At 39.9% G+C, this 24,340-nt stretch overlaps 1 protein-coding gene across 2 annotated transcripts in view; it reads left to right on the top strand.

Annotated features, from left to right (window-relative positions):
• The window catches only part of snx29 (sorting nexin 29), a 107,277-nt gene that overhangs the window by 58,191 nt on the left and 24,746 nt on the right, over window positions 1-24,340 (top strand). For both annotated transcript variants that reach the window (XM_053511028.1, XM_053511029.1), the window contains exons 16-18: window positions 8,571-8,687; window positions 10,969-11,024; window positions 11,631-11,712. In XM_053511028.1, coding sequence (XP_053367003.1) covers window positions 8,571-8,687; window positions 10,969-11,024; window positions 11,631-11,712 — 255 coding nt within the window. The remainder of the gene's footprint in view (window positions 1-8,570; window positions 8,688-10,968; window positions 11,025-11,630; window positions 11,713-24,340) is intronic.

Raw genomic sequence — 24,340 nt, 5'->3', positions numbered from 1 at the left:
GGGAGAACATGCAAACTTCATGCACACAGACCCCGAGGTAGGAATCAAACCCGGACCCTGAAGGTGCAGGGTGACGGTTTTCTGTCATGGCCAGCATTAACTTTTTTTTCTGGTTTGTGCTGCTTTGTCTTTTCTGTGGGATTGGACTGGACAGGCTGGCCTTTGTTTGTTTCGCATAGACACAAATGTACCCCTGATCATGTTACCAGTTTACTTTTTTTATACTTGATCATCTTTGAGGATGTTATGGCTTATTTGTGACCAGTAGCAAGTTCAAATCCATGCCTAAAAATTCTATAGACTTTTTTCAACATATTCAAGATCATTTTAACTTATTTATTCATAACACTTTGTAATAATTTTTTTGTAAAAATTTGACATGACATGGTTTTGGTCTACTTATGAAACTCATCACAGCATCACAGAAAGGCTGAAGTAAATGACATAAATACACTTTACAAATGTGGCGAGCAGAAAAGCGCCTCAGAATGCGCATCATTTTTGTTTTAATGAGGGAGGCTCGATGGGTTCATTGAATGCGAAGTATAATAGAAAACCGAGAGAATTATTTTTTTATAAATAAACGTGCTGTGGAAAAAAAAAAATCTCAAATTTCACAAGGCATCAGAATTTGAGGTGGATGAGCTACGGTAGCAGAAGACCACTTTGCGCTCTACTGCTGTCAGCCAGGAACAGGAATCTGATGCTACAGTGGGCGTAGGCTCAGTAACACTGGACAGCTGAAGACTGGAAAAGACCAGGCGATGTTGTAGAATTTTCACTTGTGTAAAACTGTGCCAGTATAAACCTGCAGTTGACTAGCTTTCCTTCTCTCTTTAATAATGAATAGCCCTTTTTTAGTGTAATACAGTACACACTAGTCATCATATGCTATTCATTATTTCCGGATAGATTAGAAAACAGTTTATGATGATGTGCATCCTGCCATGCTCTTACTGATCACACTATTACATGATGATGATGATGATGATAACATGTACTTCAGCATTTTGCTTGAGTGATGGGTAAATGAGACATTAACTGGTCCATGTAGTAAGAATAATTATATTAACATGAGGAAGATGTAATGTTCATAAACTGAACATGTTTGCCTAATGATAATTAGCGATGAGCTAATGAGTTGATGAATATTATGTTAATGTGTAGGAATGTAGCGGTATGTAGATCATGGAGAAGTGCGGTGATGAGTTAAGTGATACTGCAGTGCTAGCAACTACTGTAAGTTTTGCTTTTTGTAATTATTCCCTTGGTTTCGCTTTGTTTCATCGCTTTAATTTTAGCAATTTTAGCCAGTTTCTCCTCCTGCTGTACTCTTCTTCTCCCACTGATTTATTTATTAGTTGTTCATTTTTTGTTTTAATCTTTTTGACCAGCTGTTAAACCATACTTGTCACAGTTAGCCTGCTGGAGTAGACCCTGGCACCAGCATTCACTCTCTCACTCTCAATCTTTTCTGATTATTTCATGCAATGAGACACTTCTACTCCTGCCAGTTCAGGACTATTTGCTTTTGCTGAGCCTGTTCTGTCTGTGCTCCGTACTCATTTCACATCCAATTACAGGCATTAGACCAGCATCAGGCTACACTGCTCTCAGTCTTGCTTAGACTCTTTGCCATTCAGGACAGTTCATCATTAGCAACCTTTGTCTATCTCTTACTCCAGTTCGGTTCTATTCCCACGACCAGCTTCAATGTTTTAGATCTTTTTTTTCTCAGGTGGTACTTTGATATACTGAAGTATAAGTATAAGCATTTTTCAAGGTTTTAATTGACAATTACTGTACATTAAGTTGATGCGAAGTGTCAATATTTGCAATGTTGCAATGTTGGTTTTAAGACCTCTGCAATTTGCTCTTACAGGCTATGTCCTGAGATCTTTAGGAGAAGTTGCTCTTGAAGGATTTTGTTTTTATATTTTGTACTATTCTTTATTTATGGCTGTCTGTGTTCTTAAGCAAAACTGTGAGTGAGCCCACTCTCAAGGCTGAGAAGCATCACCACACAAATAGTCTCAGGATGCTTTACTGTTGGCATGACACAGGACGGATAATAGCGCTCACTTTTTTTTTTTTTTTTTACTGGACAAGCTTTTTTCCCGGATGCCTTAAATGATTAGAAAGGGGATTTATATGAAAAAAATCACTTTACCTCCTCAGTCCTCAGCACTCCTATCCCTGTACCTTTTAAAGAATATCAGTCTATTGCTATCCTTATGTTTTTCCTGTAGAGAAGTGGCTTCTTTGGTGCCTTTTTTAAAATGTATGAAGGTGAGTGCTACCATCAGGAAAATCAGGTCTTGAAAAAGAAGGGTCAAACTTGCATAAACTTAATGCAATTGTCAATAAAAGTCTTTGACACCTATGAAATGCTTGTAATTATACTTCAGTATACCATAGGAACATTTTGATTCATACACATTCACATTTCATGAAAAATTCCATAATTCTTTTGATTGTGTAAAGCTGCTTTGCGACAATGACAATTGTTAAAAGCGCTATACAAATCAAATTGTATTCAATTTGATTAAAAATACTGAAGCGGCAGACTTTGTAAAAAATATTTATGTATTTGTGTCATCCTCAAAACTGTAGGCCACGGCTATAAATGTTTTAAAGTTACATTGCCATAAACTTACAGCTCAATATGTGTCCAGAGGATTGCTGTTGCATCGTGTAGACACACTGCTGCCAGCTTGTTTCATCTCAGTCATGGTGCTCAGGTTATTTGCTATAAAGTACAGCGAGATAGCTTTACTCTGCTTGAGTTTTATCTTCTAGTGGTTCTGGTAGCTTTGTCTTTTTTTTTTTTTTAAATGTCATAACTCACTTCTCAATTTAGGCTCGTTCTGATGCAGTGAAATGTTGGTGTTTGTTAGCGTGGTATTGCAGCTTCTCAGGGCCAGCTCAGTAACAAGCATTGTGCTTGGTCTTGGCATTGCAGGGTTTAGCAGCAGAGGTCAGTTCTCTTTAAATGGAGCTAGTGTCTAAAGGTTCAGAGTAATGGTTAATAATTGTTTCATAGTTAAATCGGCCTAATCTGGCTCTGTAATTATTGTGTGCTGTGTTTCCATGAAAATTTCCTTCACAAAAAATGAAGAAAGCTTACAGGAATTCCTGCCTTTATCATTTCTACCCAGTGATTCTCCCTCTGCTTAGCGTTTTGAGGTGGAAATTGGGCACAGGATCTCACTGTATATATGTTTGAATATTTTTTTAAATTTGTCTTTAAGCTAAAGGTTAGATATCTTTTTCTCCGGACATGTCATTACCTACAGTATCTTGGGTAACTCAATGTACAAAGCAATATACACCATAGACAGCATGCCAGTCCATCAAGCACACTCACACACTCAAATTCGGGAACACCCGTCACCCCATTTTGCATGTCTTTGGACTTTCAGAACCGCTGTCTTTTTTCTGTATAAGAGTAGATCATTTGTCTTTGCTCTGTAATTAGGGACTTTGGAGGGTTCTTCTAGTCAGTACTAACATGCTCAGGTTCTCTGTTTTGTTTTTTTTCCCTCCATGTTTTCTTTTCTTTCTTTTTTTTTTAAATCTACAGTATGTTTATATATACACATGCATTACTAGTATCAGAGAGTAAATTTGTATTCTTGTGTCTGTTTGGAATGTTTTTCTTCCCCCTACGTACAATTTCTTTCTGCATTGTGATGTCAAATTGTGATGTGTCAAATCATATATGTTTTAGCTTTCTATGTACGAGGAGCGTTTAAGTCAAACGCTCTGACTTTCTTATGGAAGAATGCATAAAACCGATGCACATTGACAAGAGTTTCATGGACACAACTCTTCAGGCACAGTATGGCAATGAAACTCTTACAGTAGGTGCAGTAAAACGTAAATGGTGCCAAAGTTTTAAAGAACACCATAAGTCTTATGAATGTACATGTTCACCAAGTAGAACATCTGATCTTTTCAGATCTTTCAAATTAACAGATAACGTCAACAACTTGTGAACAAGATGCATCTGTCTGTGGGAACTGAACACACACTCATTCACCAACACCACTTGCGCATCATAGGAACTCCACTGGGAGTTATTGCCATATGCCCAGTACAGTCCTGATCTTGCTCCAAGACATTTCCACATATATGGACCATTAAATGAATTCCTGGGAGGCCAGTGTTTCAGACATGAAGCAAGCAGTCCGACCATGGCTTTGGCACACTAAAAACTTTCTCCCTTTTTGCTGTCCATGCGTTAGTGAAACTGGGATACGTGCATTATATTAGCAGGGGATTAAGTAAAGGTAGTTTTTACTTTCATAACTGAGTTATGTAATTCTGCGCAATCAAAAGTCCTTGTTTGACTTAAACACCCTGTGTACATTTTAGAATTATGTCTTATAGGTATGTATCTTAGTACATGGTTATTAATGTAAATTTTGAACTATGTTTAGAGATTTGAGTAAAGTGTTCATGCTAAATATGGCTTTTAGCTCATCAGTCTTATCCTGATGAGGGTGAACAGCTGTTTGATTTCTTCTAGATCTTCTGAAATGCTACTGGCTGTGTTCTCCACAGTGTCATAGTGTCTGTGTCATAACACAGCTGTTGGTCTATGAAGGTGTTGGGCCGTGATGGTGTTGGACTATTCAGCTGTGAATTGAGCTGTTGTCTTGCTGGATTGTAAAGGTTTTCGACTGTAAAGCTGTTTGGCTGAGAAAGTGTTGGGCTGCTGGGCAGTGAAGATGTTACAGTGGACTGTTGTACTGTGAAGGTTTTGGACTGGGTTTGTTTTACAATGTTATGGCTGGGGGTGATTTTGAGGAGTGTTGGGAAATGTATTAAGGATACAAGGGTGTGTCAGGTGCACAGAGGCTCTTAATGCAGATTTCTGCATCTATCATCAGGCTGTTATGAGAGTTGATCTTGCTCGCTCTCTCACTCTCTCGTGTTCTCTCACTTTCTTCCTTTAGCCCCCTCTAGTTGGAAGCAACACCAATACTGAGAGCTCCAACATGCCCAGGAAACATGGTATTACTGGGAACTATTTTTTATTTGTTGTTGTGTTTCATATTGAAATTTCTTTATTTATTTCCTCATGAGGAAGATTGAGTGTAAGTTAGATTGAAATGGAATGTAATGAAGTCTATGCTTTTTATATTTTGATGAGCAGGTTTTTGAAAGAAACTATTAAAGAAGTCAGAAGCATTGCTGTAGTCAATTGGTCTACCTGTCTGAATACAGTTAAATCGAAAGCTTTTGAAGGTTTCTCCCCTCAACACTACAAGATGCCCGTTCCTGATCATTTTAAATGTCCATTCTTTCCTGTCATTCCTATTTGTGCAAACAGCTCCAGCAAGAAAAATAACAGTTTGTTAATAGTTTCCTGATGCTCTCTGCATATTGCACTGTTGAGAGCGCCTTGCCAGGTAGAAACAGGATCTGCTAACTCTCATCTGCACTCACATTTTTTTTAACCAACAAATTGACTGTGAATATTGGCTGCTTCCTGTCTGAAAGCTTTCCTATTCCATGGCTTGATAAACTCAGCTGATTGTGGACTTATTATTTAGCTTTCACTGAAGACTCCTGGCAAGATGTAATTAGGATTCGAGAGCAGAGACCTAGAAGTGCCTTTTGACCTGGAGCGAGAAGGAGTAATGCGCTTTGATATGCGGTCTGAAAGCTCTGACCTGTCAGTCTTTTTTGGCAGATTGGAGGCACCAGGCAGCCAAGGTTTGAAAATACACTATTACTGACCGTGAACAGGTCATTTCCTCGTCCTCACACGCGCACACACAGAAAATTAATTGGATTTCTTCACGCTTAAAATTAATTCCCATTTTTAATGTCCCATTTGAAAGCTTGGGTAGCAAATAAATAATTAAGTAGAGAGCCTGTGTGTGTGTGTGTGGGGAGCAGCTTGCCACTGTGTGTGGGTGTTGGAGATGCAACAGTACTCACATGTTGCTTCTGAGTATGCAGGATGTGTCTGGGATACAGTAGGCTGCACACACACACACACACACAAGCAGAGTGAAATATCTGTGACTTTACTCGAAGTTCAGTTATGATGGTATCTTTAGAGTTCTGGTTTCTAGGGGCTACAGTCTATTAGGGCGCTACCGCACCGTCATACAGTTTTGCAAGCAGCAATGATGTGCTCCGGCTGGTCCATCATATCTGTCTCCCTTCAGATGCACTTCAGCTACAGCTGGGAGTAGCGAGTTTGAAGCATTTTGACCTCAGCTTTGACCCCCCCCATCTTGCTGGCTTCAAAGCTTTGCAGTGGCAGTGTGTTTTATGAGTTGGAGACAATTGAATCTTTGGAGTCCTCGTTAAGATGTCAAACAACAGACATCTTTATGCTCAGAGAAAGCATCTGATTCCGAGTTAGTGTATCGAACTTAGACGGCGCCACAAAGTGCTAATACTAGTGTTTTTTTCTTTTCTTTTTTTTTTTTTTTTACAATTTCACTAGGGGGCTCCCACATTAAGCTTCTACCACCATTCGGTCAAGAGGGCCGCAGACTATCACGTGTTTCCTCCGACCCAGCGATCTCCGGATAATAGGGCAAGCACTTGACCACTGCGCCATTAGGAGGCTGCTAATATCTGTAACATTTCGAGCTAGGAGAGGGAGAATTAGCGCCCTTTTTTTTTTTGCAGGAGTTGTCTACATGTGCTGGACAAAAGTTGTAAAAAACTACATTTCCTTCATGTAATAAAAAAAATACAAAAAACGTAACTGCTTGTGAGAAGGCATGAGTGCAACCTGAGGTATAATCGAGAAACGGCTTCTAATTATACAGATTTTTTTTTTGCGCGAGGGTCTCTTTCCGGCTGTTAAAAGTAGCGTGAGGTGACGGCGCTGAGCCAGAAAAGACGTACATGCTCATTTCCACCAGCTTAAGAGTGATTTGCAATCGGCACAGAGCACATAAATACGATAATGTCTTCATGACCCCTGCACTGTCGCTTAATTACAGTCCAGATTGTGATTGTTCTGTGCAGCACGTCTCCACATCTGCATAATGGAAATTACAGGATTTATTTTTAGTTCCATTTATTTTTCATTCATCTTGTATACCGCTTACAGGGGGCCTGGAGTCTGTCTCAGGAGACTTGGGGTACACCTTGGACAGGGTTTCAGCTCAGCGCAGGGCAAACACACATATACTGTACACTAGAGTATAATTTGGGAACACTAATAAACCTACTCCGCATTTCTTTGGACTGTGAGAGGAAAACGAATTACCCGAGGAAACCCACCAAACCCGGGGAGAACATCCGAACCCTCAACCCTGCCAAGGCCACACTGCTAACCACTACATTTACATTTAGGCATTTGGCAGACCCCCATTATCCGGAGCGACTTACATTTTCATCTCATTATTTATCTAAGCAGTTGAGGGTCAGGGGCCTCGCTCAAGGGCCCAACAGGGACAATGTGGTTGTCGTGGGACTCGATCCAGGGACCTTCGGGACCGTAAATTTCTTGTGCAGAAAAATTGTGTTTAAAGTCACATCACACAACATAGTTAATGTATGATGGTTTAATATTCAGGACTTTTTCTTAAATCATTGAGTAATTTAGCTCCAAGCGAAAATGCTGCACTTTTGCCTGTTCTTTCTTATTATTATGATTGTAACGATCGTCTAGTGCTTTTTTTTTCAGAGATTTTCTTTTGTGTGTAAGCACTTTCCTTTTTTTTTTTTATTTTAGAAAGCGCCAACGGGTTTCTAACTGTTACACTTCATTTTAATTAAAGGCATCGCTTGGAATTCTTCCACATACTGTACGTATCCATCACTTTGAGCGAACCATGAAACCACATGTCATTGTAATTTTAAGTTTTTTTGTTTGGTCTTCTTGAAAGGTCTCTCTGATGTTCAGATTGGTGTGCACCTGGTGTCTGTGTTGGGCTGTTAAAATGCTCTCTATGAAGAAACACCAACAAACGTCAGAATTGACATAATTCATCTGTCAGGCGAGGCGTTGCCTTTCCAAATTCACACCGACACATGATTTCCATAAGCAAATGAGCGCTGTCTCGCCGTCTCCGTCACTTAGGTGTTGTGACAGTTGATGAGGCGTTTGGCAGTGGTGCAACTGGCTCTAATGAGGAGCCTCTCCGACCACATAGTCACACAGGCATACACACACACACACAGAAATGTGTCGCTACCTGTGAGAGAGACACTTTATCCCACCGTTGCCACAAGCCAGCATAACAGCTTTACCACACTCTTATTTTTAATACTTTATATTATGCCTTTTAATAGCTTTTTTCCGCTTGACTGGATGTGCGCATTTCTTTTTGTTAGTGGTCACATAGCTTTGGGTTTTACATTCAAGTTTTACATTTTTTCATTCAATTAAAGCGCTGCTGGAAATCAAAGGGACTTTTCAGTTGAGACAGGACGCAATCCGAATGGCTGAGCGTCCTGACTTAAGGGCCCAATATTGGCTTTCTGGCAGTCTGGGGGTTTGAACTCAATCACTGACACGAAGCCTGGAACATTTGGCACTTACGATGAACCTGTGTGTGTTTCTATGTGTGTGTCTATGTGTTTAATAGGTGGCTGAGATGCATGGTGAGCTAATTGAATTCAATGAAAGGCTGTATCGTTCACTAATGGCTAAAGACAACCTGATTGGCCAGATGAGACAGGAGCTTATCGACCTTCGAGGCCCAGTGAGTATACACACACACACACACACACACACACACACACACACACACACACACACACACATGGGTGAGATATCTCCTTCTACACCTAGTAAATCATCATGTTCCCTTTCTCTATCTCTACAATGCAGACTCTCTCTCTCCACTTACACCACTGTCTCCCTCCACAGGTTTTCTCTCTCTTCAATCAATATCTCTGACTGTCTCGCTCTCTCAGACACACACACACAAACGTGCACGCACGTATACGCACGTACGCACACACTAATCTTAGACACGGTGATGAATTCAGCCAGTAGAATGTAATCTGGCTGCTCTGTGTGTTATCAGTGTGTTCAGGTGAGTAACTTTACATATGGCCAGCACTTGCATATAAATAAACCGGGTTATTAATGTGTGAGTGGTTCTTGGGCGAGGCATACAAAGCGTGCTAATCAGCTACCTGTTAAAGCATTCTAAACATTATCATGTCGCTTTTCCGAGCCACGCTTGGGGTCGTACGATCTACAAATCTGACATACAGTATAACATTTTTTCAGTTTATTTTGTGCCTGTGCTTTAGGTAGTGTTTAACATAAAATAGGATTTCTTATAGTACAGATTAGGTGGACTTTCCATTTTAAACCCGAGCTTGTTGTTCAGCTCCGATTCCTCTCTTTGAACTCGGTGTTCTTTGAATTCGATGGTGATTCATTCATAAATTACCCCCTAATTTTCCAGGGCATTCGTCAGACAAAGGACCTCATTCACCATTAACCGGCAGCAGTTCCTTCATTACTGAATTACCCCAATTTCCAGACATTACTCTTGTTCTTCTTTATCGATTTTAGGTCATTTCTTCTGTTTTCCCTTCACTTCTGATGTTTAAAAAATCTTTAAAAGGTGGTAATGCGTCATAAATTATTACAAACATCATGTGACATCCAATTCATATTCGACTCTAAAAAAAATCTGTTAAAAAAGCAATTGTAGCAATCAAATAATAGGCTTGTCTACTATGAATTTTTTCTCATTATGGCATTTTTACAAAAAATAATTATTAGATTTTTTTTTTTTTTCACTCTCAAGAACCGAAAGCGTAAAAAAAGTTTGTTGAGCATGTTTGTCCAGGAGCTGTGTGTGTTGACAGAAAAATTCAGTACACACCACTGGCTTCGGGAACTGAAATGGTGTTTAGCTTGTTAACAGCTGTGTATAATTGTGGGGTTGATAGAAAGCGTTCAGAAGCAGGTTTTCGAAGCGATCGTGCGGTGATATGCATCACACCACGCTAGGAAAACCTTTCAGAACTCGCACATTTTTAAGCTAATGAGCGTAAAAAGGTTTGGGCCGACTCACATGGTTCTGTAGTTGTTAGTCGATATCAACTTTGTTGTTGCCCGTAGGCATTTATGGTGCGAATTTAGAAGGATCAGCGTGGCCATGTTTTACCCCAAGCATCCACATGGCATATGCTGTAGATCCACCTTATGTACTAACCGTGACTCGCTCTGGGGTTTCAGCCCGGGTTTTTTATTTTTATTTTTTTACCTCTTGTCTCTGCTGCCTCTACACAGCCTATGTGCAGGAGCACGACTCTGATAAACGCTTACATTACAACTGAACCACTAAGGGGTGATAAACACACGCGCGCACACACACACACACACACACACACACATACTGTACACACATGCATGCACGCATAAATAGGATTACAGCACCATTGCTCATAGACTGTGAGTTATTAAACCAATGCTTTAGTGTAATACATAGTAAATGCACTCTTTTTGAACTTTTCATCTTCAAACCCACGTACTTATTTGGTTTTTTTCTAATAACGGTTTTGTAAATTCAGTTTTAAAAATATCCTCTTTGTATTTGCACTGATATGAAAAATGTGACCTGATAAGATTTGCAAAAAAAAAAAAAATGATTCCTGTGTTTTTTCTACATGAACACCTCTTTCATTGTAAAGACCTTAAGAAACGAATTGTAATGCTGTAGGGCCTGGAGAGAGCTAATTGACTGAGGTGGGATGGGAGGCACTTTTACATCAATTACGACTCCACATCCAATCACGGACGTCTGTGAGCTCACGCCCTACAGTGTGGGAGCTACAGTAGCAGTTTGGCGTCACGTGGTTTGTAGAAAACACATGATGGTCTTCACAGCCCTCTCCGATTGAGTGGAAGCTTTAATCTAGTGATGGATGGGAATTGGATGCGACTAAATTAGAAAGAAAATCAGGGAAAAATCCTGAAAAAAAATATTCATGCTTCCCCCCCCTCTTTTTTTTATAAAGGTTCCTGGAGACCTGAGTCAGACCTCTGATGATCCCAGTCTATCCGACTTTGAGACGTAAGTGTACCCTGTTTGTGTGTACCCGGCCTTGTGATGGCAAGGTGGTATTAGAGTGCTGTATATTTTCATGATAATCACTGTAACCAGTAGGGTGACTGTGTCATACTGAGCTGTAACTGAAGGTCTATGAATAGAGCGATTCAATAGCTATGCTGTGAAACGTACCATAAACTTTCAGGTACCTTTTCTACCAAGCTGTGACCTTTAAAACATAAGGGCGTTGCTAGATCTCTGGCAGTTGTTTATCGATTATAGAGAGAGAGAGAGAGAGAGAAAAAAAAAAGAAAAATTGTGCATGGATGCTCAGAATCACTCCTCACTCTTAAGCACTTACATCATTGGGGAGAATATCAGATATGGCATTGGCACTTAATCTATATTGTCGGTGACACAAGTCTCAGGAGCTCAAAATCAAACCGTGTTGAATTTCCAGTTCTACATATTCTCAAAGATTCTCATATTCAGTCAGTTTGTACATGCAGATAATTGCTTTAATAATCGATTATCACTAATTTAATAATTTTAAATAATGCCATTGGCTTTTCTTTGACTTGTATGCTGTTGATTAGTGTCCTCAAGACTGTATTCCATGCTTTCCCACAGAGCTCACCGTGCTCTCGTGAACGTCTGGATCCCCTCTGTCTTTCTGCAAGGCCGGGCTGCCAATGCCTATCACGTCTACCAGGTAATGTTTCCTCCATCTAGTTCAATTGCCCCTAGTAAATCCTACTTTTTGTAGGATATGTAGTTGAGGCATATATCATTGATAACCAAGTCTGACCAGTACCATTCACATCCATTTGACCTCATTCAGGATGTCCTTTTGACCTGGATTGTCCTGCCTAATGGAGCAATGAGCCGGCTAATACCGTACCATTATATTTCAAAGAATCTTTACAAGAATTATCATGTGTTAGAGTTAGGAATCTGTAGCAGTCTGTCCTCTGGAAGACACTTGCATTCTTTGGCAGGCAGTGCCGAAACCTCATCGTTGACCATTTAGATCATTTGTCATTATTTAAGCAAAGCAGTGTTTTAGCAAAGGATAACTGCTGATGTAGGTTAGTTTCACACTAGATTTTTTTTATTGTTCTTTATTTATGTACTTTATTTGTCCTGGTTAGATGTTCTAATCACCATAGCAACCAGGTCAGTCCTTGCTACCAGATGGCTTTTCTGATTAACCCCATTTCTAAAAGGGCTAAAGGATCCCATAAGCCTTTTTTTTAAAATATATTTTGCAAAGTGATGCAGCAGATAGCATTGGCAACACTCAGCTTTAAGGTGTCAGGTTCAACCTTGAGCGAAGGGTAATGTCCATGTAGGGTTCCTCACAATTTTCAAAATTCCTTCTGGATCCATGAAAAATTAGCTAAATTGTCCCTCGGTGTAAATGTGAGTACCTGCTCTGTTGTCCCATCCAGGGTGTATTTCCAGCTCTTGATAACAATTACTGAAGACTCCCTAAGTGGATGAATATATAATCCAGGAGTGCTTTACATGAATATTCTCAGCTGTAAATTCCTTATAGTATCTTCATATGGTATTTCACCTGTCCTACAGTCCTACACAGTGTATACTGTACTTGTTATGGCTGTTGCCTGGAGTGCAGGTCTTCTTAACTTATATCCAATAATTTAAAGCAAGCAATAATAATTATTCCATCAAAATGTTTGGATTTTTAAAAATAAATATTCAATATCAAAAAGGTTTATGTAACACTGTTTTTTATTTAGGTAATTAATACTAGTACATAATTATTAAGTAGGGTTATCACATGCTTGATAGGGTGTGGGCAGTGGTATGATTTGAGGTTGCTTCTGTTGGTTAGGTGTAGGTTCAGCAACTTGAGGCAACCTGAATGTAGTGAATAACCAGGTTTCTTGTTTCTTTCCTGTTGGCACAAGCAGTGGCACCAAGATGACGATGCCAGGATTCATTGGGCTCAAATTGTGAAAGAAAGAGCATAAAATATTTTCACACATGAACTGGCCTCCAGAGGTTTCAGACCTTATCCCCTTTTAGAGTCTTCGGGATTTGCTGGAGATGGCTTTTGCACCGGTCCAACTCTCCCATCATTGGAAGATGGGGGGTCTCTGTCTGTCTCTGTCTTTCTATCTGTCTGTCTGTCTGTCTATTTGTTTTGGGGATTAGTTCTTTCAGCACATTAGCGTTTAGGAGAGAAGCCAAGGGAATAAGTAAAGGAACAGAAATGAAGGCAGTAATAGAAAGTAGCAGTAGGCTGTCGGCTGACAGTACATTTTTAAAACTTTATTGCTACTGCTAAAACTTTGGGTCTTTACATTTCGATTGCCTGCCTCATCAAATGTCTTAAGTTTATTTGCAGCATGCTCTGTTTTAATTATATTTTTTTCAACATTTAATTTTAGTCTTATGGCAATGATTACTTGATTTATCCAAGCTTGACTATGTTTAACTCTGGTCCAAAGTTGCTGCTATTGTTTTAGCATCTTCCACTTTTTTAAAAGAACTACTGAAAAATCTGATGATTCGATGCTCATCTCTTAATAGGGCTTGACTTTCTGGCCAAAGAAAAGTAAGTAAGACAGAAACACAGGCACCTAATCCTGTAGTTTTTGTGTGTCTTTGCTGCCTGAGCAAGAACACCGTGTTTGATGTCCATTATAGTTTACAGGTGCGTTAGAGAGCCTTTATTTATCTGTCTTTACTGTTAAACAGTTAAGTGAATGTTCTCTGATGTCTATAAGCTGCTCAGTGACCGACTCGATATCATATTGTGTACATGTCACAGGATTGTCTACTGTATGAACACGTGTGCTCTTTGCTGTTCAGTGTGCGGTCATGTCCGTGCCTTTTCAGTGCCGACCTTTTGATCAGCGTGAGCGTTGACCTGAGCAGTTAAGCACCTCTTTAACCTGAGTGGATGTTTTGAGAGAGAGAGAGAGAAAAAAAAGAGTTACCCCTTTGACGTCTAAGGTTGAAAGTTGTCCTTGGGGATGTTGGAAGTCTCTAGGCGGCAACCCGCTGTGTAAGCAAGTAGTGTGGAAAAAAATAAAAAGTTTTAGTCAATCCATGTAGAAGTAGAGCATCTCCCACAAGAGGAATTTCAAGCCTTGAATTATGTGCAAGAAAATAAGATCCAAATGACTTTGGGTGCCTATAGAAAGGGTGTAACTGATTGTCAGTTATATTGCAGCTGCTTTGTTTTGCTGTGAGGAATTTCTCACAATCCCTTTATTGTCACATAATGAAAAAATATAACAGCTGCTGCAAAAGCACTTGCTCAATCTTATGGAATTTCAGTGGGAAAGGTTTATTAAAAAAGAGGGTGTAATGACTCTGTCGAAGGAATACTCGGGTTAATCCTTTGCCACAGAGGCTGTTTTTCATGACCTTTTTAACCAGGTTTGTCTTGTCTGTGTGATTGCCAGCAGAGAAACAAAATGTGAAGCTGGTGCAAAGGCCTCATTTTTGGTGTTAGTGTCAGTCTGCCTTTGTAAAATGTTCTCTCTTTTCATATTCCCGCAGCAGAGATGCAGGGATTTATTAAGAGCTGACAAAGCTGACCAGATGATCAAGCTATTACTGTACTAATAACTATGCTGTTTAGGGCCAACTGGCTCAACTCTACTCAGATCTTTCCATCATTAATTTTAATGCCTAATCAGTAAACACGGGTTTGGAACGCCGCAGTTTTTATGCTTACAGAGGACCCTGATTGCCTGGTAATGACGGGAGTGTTGAATACACCGAGGGGGTTTCCCTGTTCAAACAGACCTGACTCAGCCATGAAAGACTTTATAATTAGCTAATACATTTTGTATGAAGACGGTGCGGTGCCTGAGACAGGTCTGCTTCGGCTCCGTCTCTGTAGTGTATAGCAAGCAGTTCAGGGCAGGCAGTGGGGACGGTTTATACAACATCTCCAGGATTCAAAAGTCACACAGTTTCCAAACGAGTCATTCGCTTGTAGTTGTTGGCAAGCTGAGGCTAATCGCTCACAACTCAGTTTTTCCTTTTTTTTTTTTTTTTATTAGATTAATGGAATTTCATAATTCTAGCTTTTTCTCCCCCATCTCAGCATGTTTATTTGAATTCCAAATAGTTGCCATTTCTTATGATTAGTGTAGAAAGGCAGCAAAAAATTGTGCCATTATTAATGTGTGTCGTCTTGGGGGCCAAGGGAGGAAGAGAGAGAGAGAGAGAGAGAGCGAAATATACCGCACTTGCATTCTCTCCATTATGTATAAGCTTGTAGTAAATTGTCTGTCTACTGATATATGACACAACATGGACATACTGCATAAAGTCACATCCTTTTGAATTCAAGTGCCATGTAGAAATGCCTAAATAATATCTGATATCTCTTAATATCTGCTGCTAAGACCATATCAGGACTGAATTATTCAGTTTAGGACATGAAAATACAGTCGAAGTCTATCTGCATCTAATGTCATTCCGAGCCGAAGTTTGCGTACATCTTTTGGCAGCTTTTATTCAGATTATGGTATAATGATGCTCAAGATCATGTTGACATGATGGTGACAACTGTCGCAATAGAACTGATTATTAATAGAGTCAAATCATTTCAAGGCTATTATTAATCACAAGGTATTTTTGCACATGAATATTACACATTAAAATGCTTTTTAAGCTCTTGCACGGTGCCTCATGTCCTGATTGAGGTTTTGTACAGAGAATGCTGGAAGATACATTTTAAATTGAAATAAGCTGCTTGTTATCACCAGCCCGGGCACTCGGGACAAGCATATTACATATCCTGGCTATCAGATTTTCATTCACACTTGCCCGGCGGACTAGAAAGCTGTTAAAATAGTGATCAAAGCCAATTGTTTTTACAACAACCAGAGAAAAAGAAAAAAACTCGCTATTGAATTTTGTGAAAGACACGTATTCATTTGTTTTCTTTGTTTTAACTCAATACCCTCCAATTGTTTCACACATTCCTAGAAAAACATAAACTACTAAACTCAAACTTTCCTTGTTGCCAGGGTCCCGTACATGAGTGCTCCTTTATATTCCATGATTTACTTTTTTAAAAATATTTTTTACATACGCCACATTTACATTATGCTGCATATCTTGGTGGTGCAAGGCATCTTAGTGATATGACCCATGCTGCTTTTTTTTTTCTTTCTCCTGATTCCCACCACCTGCTGCACTGCGCATGCAAAGTGAGGACGTGGTCTGGCTCTTGGAAGGAACTACATACACTTGGCATATTAATCAGCTTGAACAGATGCTAGACACCATTTCCAAAATCAGAATGGGAAAACAGTAATGAAGCTGAGCAAAATAAAGTACATTGCTGCAACAACAACAACAAAATAATGTTATATAACTTTCATTTTAGCCACACTTTTAGCTCACGGTTAAAGAGTTCATTAAGGGTAAATGAACGCACATTGTCGTCAGACCTGATTTAATGAGTGACGGGTATAGTTGGGCAAACACAGGAGTGCTAACATTCCCGGTGAGCTAGCTAATAAATTTCTGATTTCTCCACTGCTCTGCTCATGTAGCATTGGGTTTATTTAGGGCTGGTTATTTTGATTGGATGACAAACCTCCATGCTGTGAGCATTAAGGGTCATTGATTGATTTATTGATGGGTAGGCAGAGGTGGCTTAACGGATTAGTTATTAGTAAGTTTAAGGTTCAGCACTGCCAGGCTGCCACTGTTGGGCCCATAAGCATTACTTTAACCATCTGCGAAAAGGAAATTTCACTGTGCTAGACAAATAAAAGCTTCTAGTGAACCTCAGGTGCATACTACATTAACTTGGATACTTGGACATTTCTTCAATTCAATTACAGCTTAACTGTTTACATGGACACCGACCCCAAATGATGTTTGTTTACATGCACAAAGTAAGCAACATTGGCAAAATGGAAGCATTTAATCTGCTGCAAATATATAGAAGTTAAACTTTGGGATTATGTTAGACTTCCGATCCTTTTCTGATAAATCACGACTTCTGTATTCTAAATGGTTGGAGCCAGAAACTCAGTAGATAAATGTAAAGGCTGATGAGAGAAAATCGTTCTTACTAAGTCTATTGATCAGAAATTTTAATAAAATAACCCTTAGGGAATCTCATCATGTCACCTAATGTTACCTGGCTTGTGGGGCAAACAAGCAACTATCGAATGGATTATCAAAGATTTACACCCCTCTCATTCCTATTAAAGGTTAATTCCGATCGAGTCAGATCAGGTCAGACTGTTCTGAAGATTTCGAGGTTTGATGACCCCACCGTCCTCAGTAAATCTCTTTATTCATGATCCTTGGGGTCAGTGTCTTCCAAACTTTTGCACTACAGCTTCGTTTGCCTCACACCTTGCTCCAACAGTGAAAATGTTTGGGGAGGTTATCTCCATTCGGATTAGCTTAAATTAGATTCAACTTTACTGTCGATAAAATGCAGTTCGAATGTAACAAGAAGTGCATAAGTCCCATATTTACAAAAAATTACAAATAAAGATATACAGTTATAGGGGTGATATGTACCAGGGTTTAGATATTTTATGTACAGGATATATATGTACTGGATATACATTTATATAAGTATGTACAAAAAATGTGTAGTGGTGCAGAGTTAAGAATATAACGTTGAACAGAATATACATTTGTATAGTATATATATTTATGATTATAGGTACACCCTGAAGAGGGTGCCAATCCATCGCAGGGCACACACACATACACACACTGATTCACAACCTATGGGCAATTCGGGAACACTAATCAACCTAGTTGATTACATAGTTGATGTGCAGTGCAATAAAAAGTAAATGTAACAGGTATTACAGTATGATCAGATGTCACATGTAAGAAGCTATTTCTCAGTTTCTTTGTGCGGGCACTAAAGCATCGCATGGGTATTCCTGATGCGAACAGGGTAAATAATTAATGATTAGGGTGTGAGATGTTTTTAATAATCCTTTTGCCCTGTGCAGGCTGCATTTCTTGTAAATTTTCTCGATGGTGTATAGCCGAGTGCCAGTGATTCTACTAAGATGCAGTTGGTGATGATGCTTACAATGGTGAAAGTTTACAAGAATCATCAGTGCACATTTTCAGGCTCCTCAGAAAATAAAGTCGCTGTTGTGCCTTTTTAACTTGGTAACTCCTTGGCAGCAGCTCCACTGATGTGAATGGGAAAATGAGTCCAGAAGGACCTCCTCCTTTTTTTCTGGTATTGAGTTCCAGGTTATTGTTCTTACACCATGCCACTAGTTCCTGGATCTCCTCCCCCTGTAACCCGCTCCATCGTTACTTCTGGTCAGGCCTATCACTTAAATGCCATCCGCAAACTGTTAGTGCTGTTGGAGGAATGCACAGGTATGCAGTCATGAGTGAAAAGAGAGTATAAAAGAGAGGACAGTACACATCCAGCCAGGTCTGTAACCTGATGCTGTTTCCTGACTCACTTTTCCAAAACACCCCAAAGTGCCTCAATAATGTTTACATCTGGTGACGGTGCAGGCCATGGAAGATGTTCAACTTCACTTTCATGTTCACCAAATCACTTCACTTTCAACTTCACTTTCATGTTCACCAAGTCACCAGTCTTGCTGTGTGTATTGGTGCATTATCATCCTGATACATGGCACCACCTTCAGGACGTTTGGTGTTGGCACGAGTTACCAAAGGTTTGGCTATAGCATCCCGGCCATGTACTGTACATTGACCCTGTTTGGCTCCCGACGAACAGTTTTAATGGAAACATGAGAGTTGAGGTGCACATTTAACTCTGCAGTGAGTTGGCCAGCTGTGGTTTTATGTTTTTTGGATACAATCTGGGTCAGCCCCAGACATCCCTTTCAGACAGCTTCCTATTGCGTCCTCAGTTCCTCCTGTTGGATGTGGTTCGTTCTTCTTGGTGATATGCTGATATTACCCTGGGTACCGTGGCTCTTGATACATCACAAAGACTTGCTGTCTTGGTCACAGATGCACCAGCGAACTTTGAATTCTGACATGTCACCCATAATGTTGTGTGCATTGCAATATTTTAAGGAAAACTGTGCTATTACTCTGCTAATTAAATCTTCACACTCGTACTGGTGGAATGTGCAATCCATGAAGATTGGCCACCAGGCTGTTCAAATTTAGCCATGAAACCTCCAACACTAAATTGGCCAGTGATTTAGTTTCATTGTACAACCCCTGTAAGTGTTGGGTTTGTCCAGGTGAGTCAGAGCACAATGAAAGGCAATATTGGCCTTCCCCATGGTGATAAATTCCTATGAAGAATTGAAGTCTTTGTCAACTTGTATTTATTGCGTGGTTTCTAGGGCTGCTAATATTAGTCGCTCGTGCTTCTGTTAAGAATGTTCATATTGTCTGCTGCTTAATCATGTAATGTTGTTGCCAAAAGTATTCATGTGTTTTAATGCAAATCAGAGCCCTGTGGCTTTTCCTGTGCAGACAAGAAATAGTGACAAGAAATGGAATGAAAAGTTATCCTGTGCAGTGTGTGTGTGTGTGTGTGTGTGAGAGAGAGAGAGACTGTGGATGTTTAACCTTTTAAACTGGCTCTCATTACAAAGCTGGGATGATCTCCTGTTCATCCTCATTATGGTGGCTGAGCGGCCGACACACACACACACACACACACTGTTCATTCATATGGATGAGAGAGCGGCAGCTCACTGGCACTAAAACCTCACTGACAAGTGGAAAAGCTGAGGGGAAGAGGCAGCTATTCACTTACACTTTTTTTACTCTCCTCTCCTCATCTCCTTTTTCCGTTCCTCCCCTCTTCTTTTTACTCTCCACTCCACCCCAGTCCTCTTTTCTTCTCTCCTCTCCTTTCCTTTTCTTGTCTCCCTACTCCTTTCCTGTACTTTCCTGTGCTCTTCTTTTGTCCTTTCCTTACCTCTCTTCTCTTATCTCCTTGCCTCTTCTTTTTTCTTCTCTTCTCCTGCTTTCCTCTTGTCCCTTTGTTTCTTTTCTCTTCTCTTCTTTGCTCTTCTCTTCTCTCTACTTCCCCACTCCTCCCCAGTCTTCTCCTGTGCTCTTCTCTTCTTTTTCCACTCCTAATTTCTCCTCACTCTTTTCTTATTCTTCTTTCTTTTTTCCTTTGCTCTTCTCTCCCTCACTCTTCACTCCACCCGTCCTGTTTTGTGCTTTCTTCCTCTCTTCTCTTTCCTCTCATCACCTCTTCTCTCATCTTTCTCTTGCCTCCTCTCTGTTTCCTCTTTACTCCTCTTTTCTTTTTACTTATCTGTCTTTTCATCCCCTTTTTTTTGCTCTCACCTTCTTTTTTTCATTTTTCTTTATTCTCCTCTCCTTTATTAGCTTCTCCTTGCCCTCTCGTCTCCCTTTCCCCTTCTTTCCTCGGGATGTTTCTGGTTTAAAAGAGACACTTAAATACTTGTGGCCTCACAGAGTAAAAGGTACAATCGGCAGAAAACATTTTCATTTTCCTGGATAAACCACAGGCATGGGCGTTTTAGACATCTTTCTCTGGACTGCAAAATAATTTTTTGATTATACTTCAAAGGATTTTTTTCGCACTGTTCATGTACAGTTCACTCAGATAGTTATTACTATATTTACTTTCTCTTTCCCACACACTCGAATGCGCACCCTCTGGATCTCCTTCTACTGTAGATCTTACAGCGGTCACACTCCAATTGGTGAAATAACCAGCTGTTTATTGTGAAGTGAATATTAATAAAGAACTATTGGCGACGCAGTTGCTTTCCTGTTCAGTAAATAAATAGCAGCGCATATGAAATAATAGTGCATGGCATTCATTTACCTTTTGATTGTCGTCTCTGTGTGAGCTGTCAAAATAAATCAGAACATTTCCTTCTTACCGGCAGCTGCATGCTGGGCTCCTCGCAATAATGATTCGTGCACGCAGTCGTTTGTCTTTTCTCTGGCCTTTTTCCCTCCTGTTAGATTGCCACCAACTTGTGTGTATCACATCCTTTTACTTATCATTCTAAACTCAGCCACTGTCAGTAGCTATCACTTCCTCTAATGATCACCCCAGTCGAGCTCAGACACTAATCGGCTTCCTCGCTGCGCTGCGCGTCCTCGCCGAGCTCACCTGGACTTCAAGTAATTATGGGCCCATCAGCTGTTGTGTGCTTCTGTGGCCGCTACCTGTCACTTTACGCTTTTCCTGATCCTCCATCAAACCCCTCCTGAGCAAACCGTTTCTGCCATTTATTTCGGCGTCTACTCAGGACATCCCGGACGATGGGTTCGGCTCAGTTACTGTATACACCGGGTGTCTTTATTAAAATTTTGGACAAAAAGGTCAGGTAGGTACTGTACGTTTCCTATGGCTTTTTGGAACTTGCTGTAAGTTCTGGTTTACGCTTTTGTACATCACAACAATGCTGTCAACTGCTGTTACTAAAACAGTTTTTTTTTTTTTTTTTTGTTGTTTACTTGTTTTTAAAGCAGCTTGATAAGGTCAGACTGTCATGTTCAACCTTTTGATTAATGTTAAACGGTCAGCCTGTTTGCCTTTGAGGATTTTGCAGGATGATGTATTTTTGCGCCATCCAACAGTTTTGTTCAAATTTACTCATGTATGCTTTTATGCTGTTTGTGAGCTTGTGGTATGTAAGATTGTACAGAAATTAAATTCCATCATGACCACACACGCACACACGGTCACAAGCACCGTCACCTGAGAATTACTCTATTTTGCACACAGGTGACAGATGCTGCTGCTGAATATTTCTAATTAACGAGTCCCTCCTCACTCCTTATTTCTCTCACTCCTCTCTCTCTCTCTAGCTTTCTGTAGCTTGCTCTCTCTCTCTTTTTCTCTCTCCTTATCCTAAAAATTTTTCAAATCAATTCTATTTTCTCGCCAATTTGGCAAAGTCTCTGTATAACGTGTAGAGGAGAATGATAACTTGGCTGGGGTATCAAATTATAAGGTGATATGTTTCTGTTGCAGCCGCTTGTTCTTTTATACAAAGAGCCTGGCTGTAGAATCGCTGTAATTACACTGTGCAGGTGAGCGTATTCTTTAAGACGTGCTACTGGTGCCAATTCGCTGCTCGTTTTGAGACCAGACATCCATTAAGCACACAAAAGAATCAATGTGAAACAGACGCCAGGCAGCCAGAGGACGATTTCCACCAGGGCCAAAAGGCACACCTGTTAAGACAGGAACTAGTCATGACCAAAAATAGTTTCTGACAGTACTGTTCTGTTAGCCCTTTCACAACTGCAACGCTCTGCGACTTAGACAGGTTGAAATAAACCCTGCAAGTTTGACATCGAGTGTCTGCTCGACCGCAGCGAGCGCTTGGTGTGATCTTCAGGTTCTGTAGTTCACAGGCCAGCCAGTCATTTCTCATTCCTCCACTGACGGCTCAAGTTCCAGCCCTGCTCCCTTCACGTGATGTGTTTGTGTCTTATGTGCTAGCGCGCATAGGTGTGAATATGTGCCAAGACCCTACAGGTTGATGTAGGTTCCCTGGTGAGAGGAGAAGGAACATCCCAGTGTGGTACCTCTGCAAATGGAATTGGTCAGATCACAGCTTTTATGAAAGCTGGCCACCATCAGTTATTCATCCTGAAAAACTCCATTTAAACCCAGCATGCTTCCGTTTCAGCCGTGCAGCATGTGAACCCTCTACTCAAGGCAAATACACACACACACACACACACACACACACACATACATATATATATATATATATATATATATATATATATATATATATATATATCACATACATTCTGATAAAATGCTTTGATATATAAAAATCAAAGCATTTTTTCAGAATGTGTGTGTTTGTAAAATGTCTCTCTCCCTACAGTATCTCAGTCCCCTGGTGAGGTACACTTTCCCTTTCAGTAAAGATATGATGAGAAACTGTAAATGCATTCATGGTTGGGCAAAATATTAACATCCTCCTCCAGGATGACATTTGCTTTTAGTGTGAATATAAACAGCACTAGGACACTGTGGCTGCTTTCCTTGTTTTTATTATTAATACTACTTAAAAAAAAAAAAAGATAAATGCTGTCAGAGCCACTATCGTTGTTTAATGATGTTTCGTGACTTTTCCATGACTTTGGTCAAGCAGTTTTCAAGTAATTACAAAGGCACGTATCAGGGTGAGTCAAAAATGATCCAGACATTGGCTGTAGAATTTATTTTATTTAAGTTTTTCAACAGACAAAAACATATTTTTTCTACCTAATCACTTTGGTTTTCATTACTTTCTGTCAACAAGCTTTCATATTTCCTTATTAAAAAAAGTTTTGAGCTGAGCAGTGAGCCATGAATGCACCACTGTCTTTACTTCTTCATCAGAAGTGAATCTTTGTCCTCATTGGGCTGCTTTTAGGGGACCAAACAGGTGAAAGTCTAATAGAACAAGATCAGCTCTAACACCTAAAAACAAAGTTTGTCGACAGCGTGGGCAGAAGTGTGCAGACATGCATCACCCTGCAAGATCGCAACACCCTTGAAAAGCAGTCCTTTTTTCCTGATAATGTTTCAGTACTGGGCCTTGAGAAACCCCGAAAATTGTAAGCATCCATTTTCCAGCTGATGGTTGACTTTTGAACTTTTTCTCGGCCGATAATTGAGGGTGTTTCCATTCCATCGTTTGATATATACCAGTAATGATTCTCTGTAAGAAAATTTCACCTTCCTTAAAGTATTGTTCCTGAAGTGTTTACTGATATCCAAACACTTTCTCTATACTACGCACAAAGTCTTAATTGAATAACGGCACCAGTTACACTCTCAGACCACAAAAAAAATTATCTAGTCCAAAGGAAGTAGTGCTGATGAGACAGTCCAGATGTCACCCTTGTATATTTAAACACATCTAATTCTCTTTGACCAGAGATATGTTTATTAAAAACCTTTTTCATGCTTTGATTTTATATTTTTCTGATTGACATTTGAAAGAAAGTCATCTTTAAAAAAAAAACAATAAAAAAAAACAATCTTGAATTGGACCTGTTCCAACATTTGAGCCTGTATGGCTGGAGACATTATTAAGGTTTAAAGATTTTTCTTTCCCTCAACAAAGAGTCTGTTTCCACTGGTACAGCGACGCATAGTCCTCCTCTGTCTAGTATTCAAAAATTACAAAAGAATTAATTTTCAATTACTGAGATGAGTGATTGCTCTTTAGAGGATGATCTGTTTCCATAAATATGTATGCTAATGAGGGCACCTCACTGGGAATGTATTTGCTTTATTACACCATGGGTTTGTGATTTGATTTTCTCCTGTTGAGCGTGTGCATCTGTGCGCTTATCAGGCTTTTTGTGCTCGCGTTTATCTCAGCATCTGGAAGTTTACT

The sequence above is a fragment of the Clarias gariepinus genome, chromosome 14 (assembly GCF_024256425.1).
Source record: "Clarias gariepinus isolate MV-2021 ecotype Netherlands chromosome 14, CGAR_prim_01v2, whole genome shotgun sequence".
Lineage (NCBI taxonomy): Eukaryota > Metazoa > Chordata > Actinopteri > Siluriformes > Clariidae > Clarias > Clarias gariepinus.
This window is presented reverse-complemented; position numbering and strand designations above follow the sequence as displayed.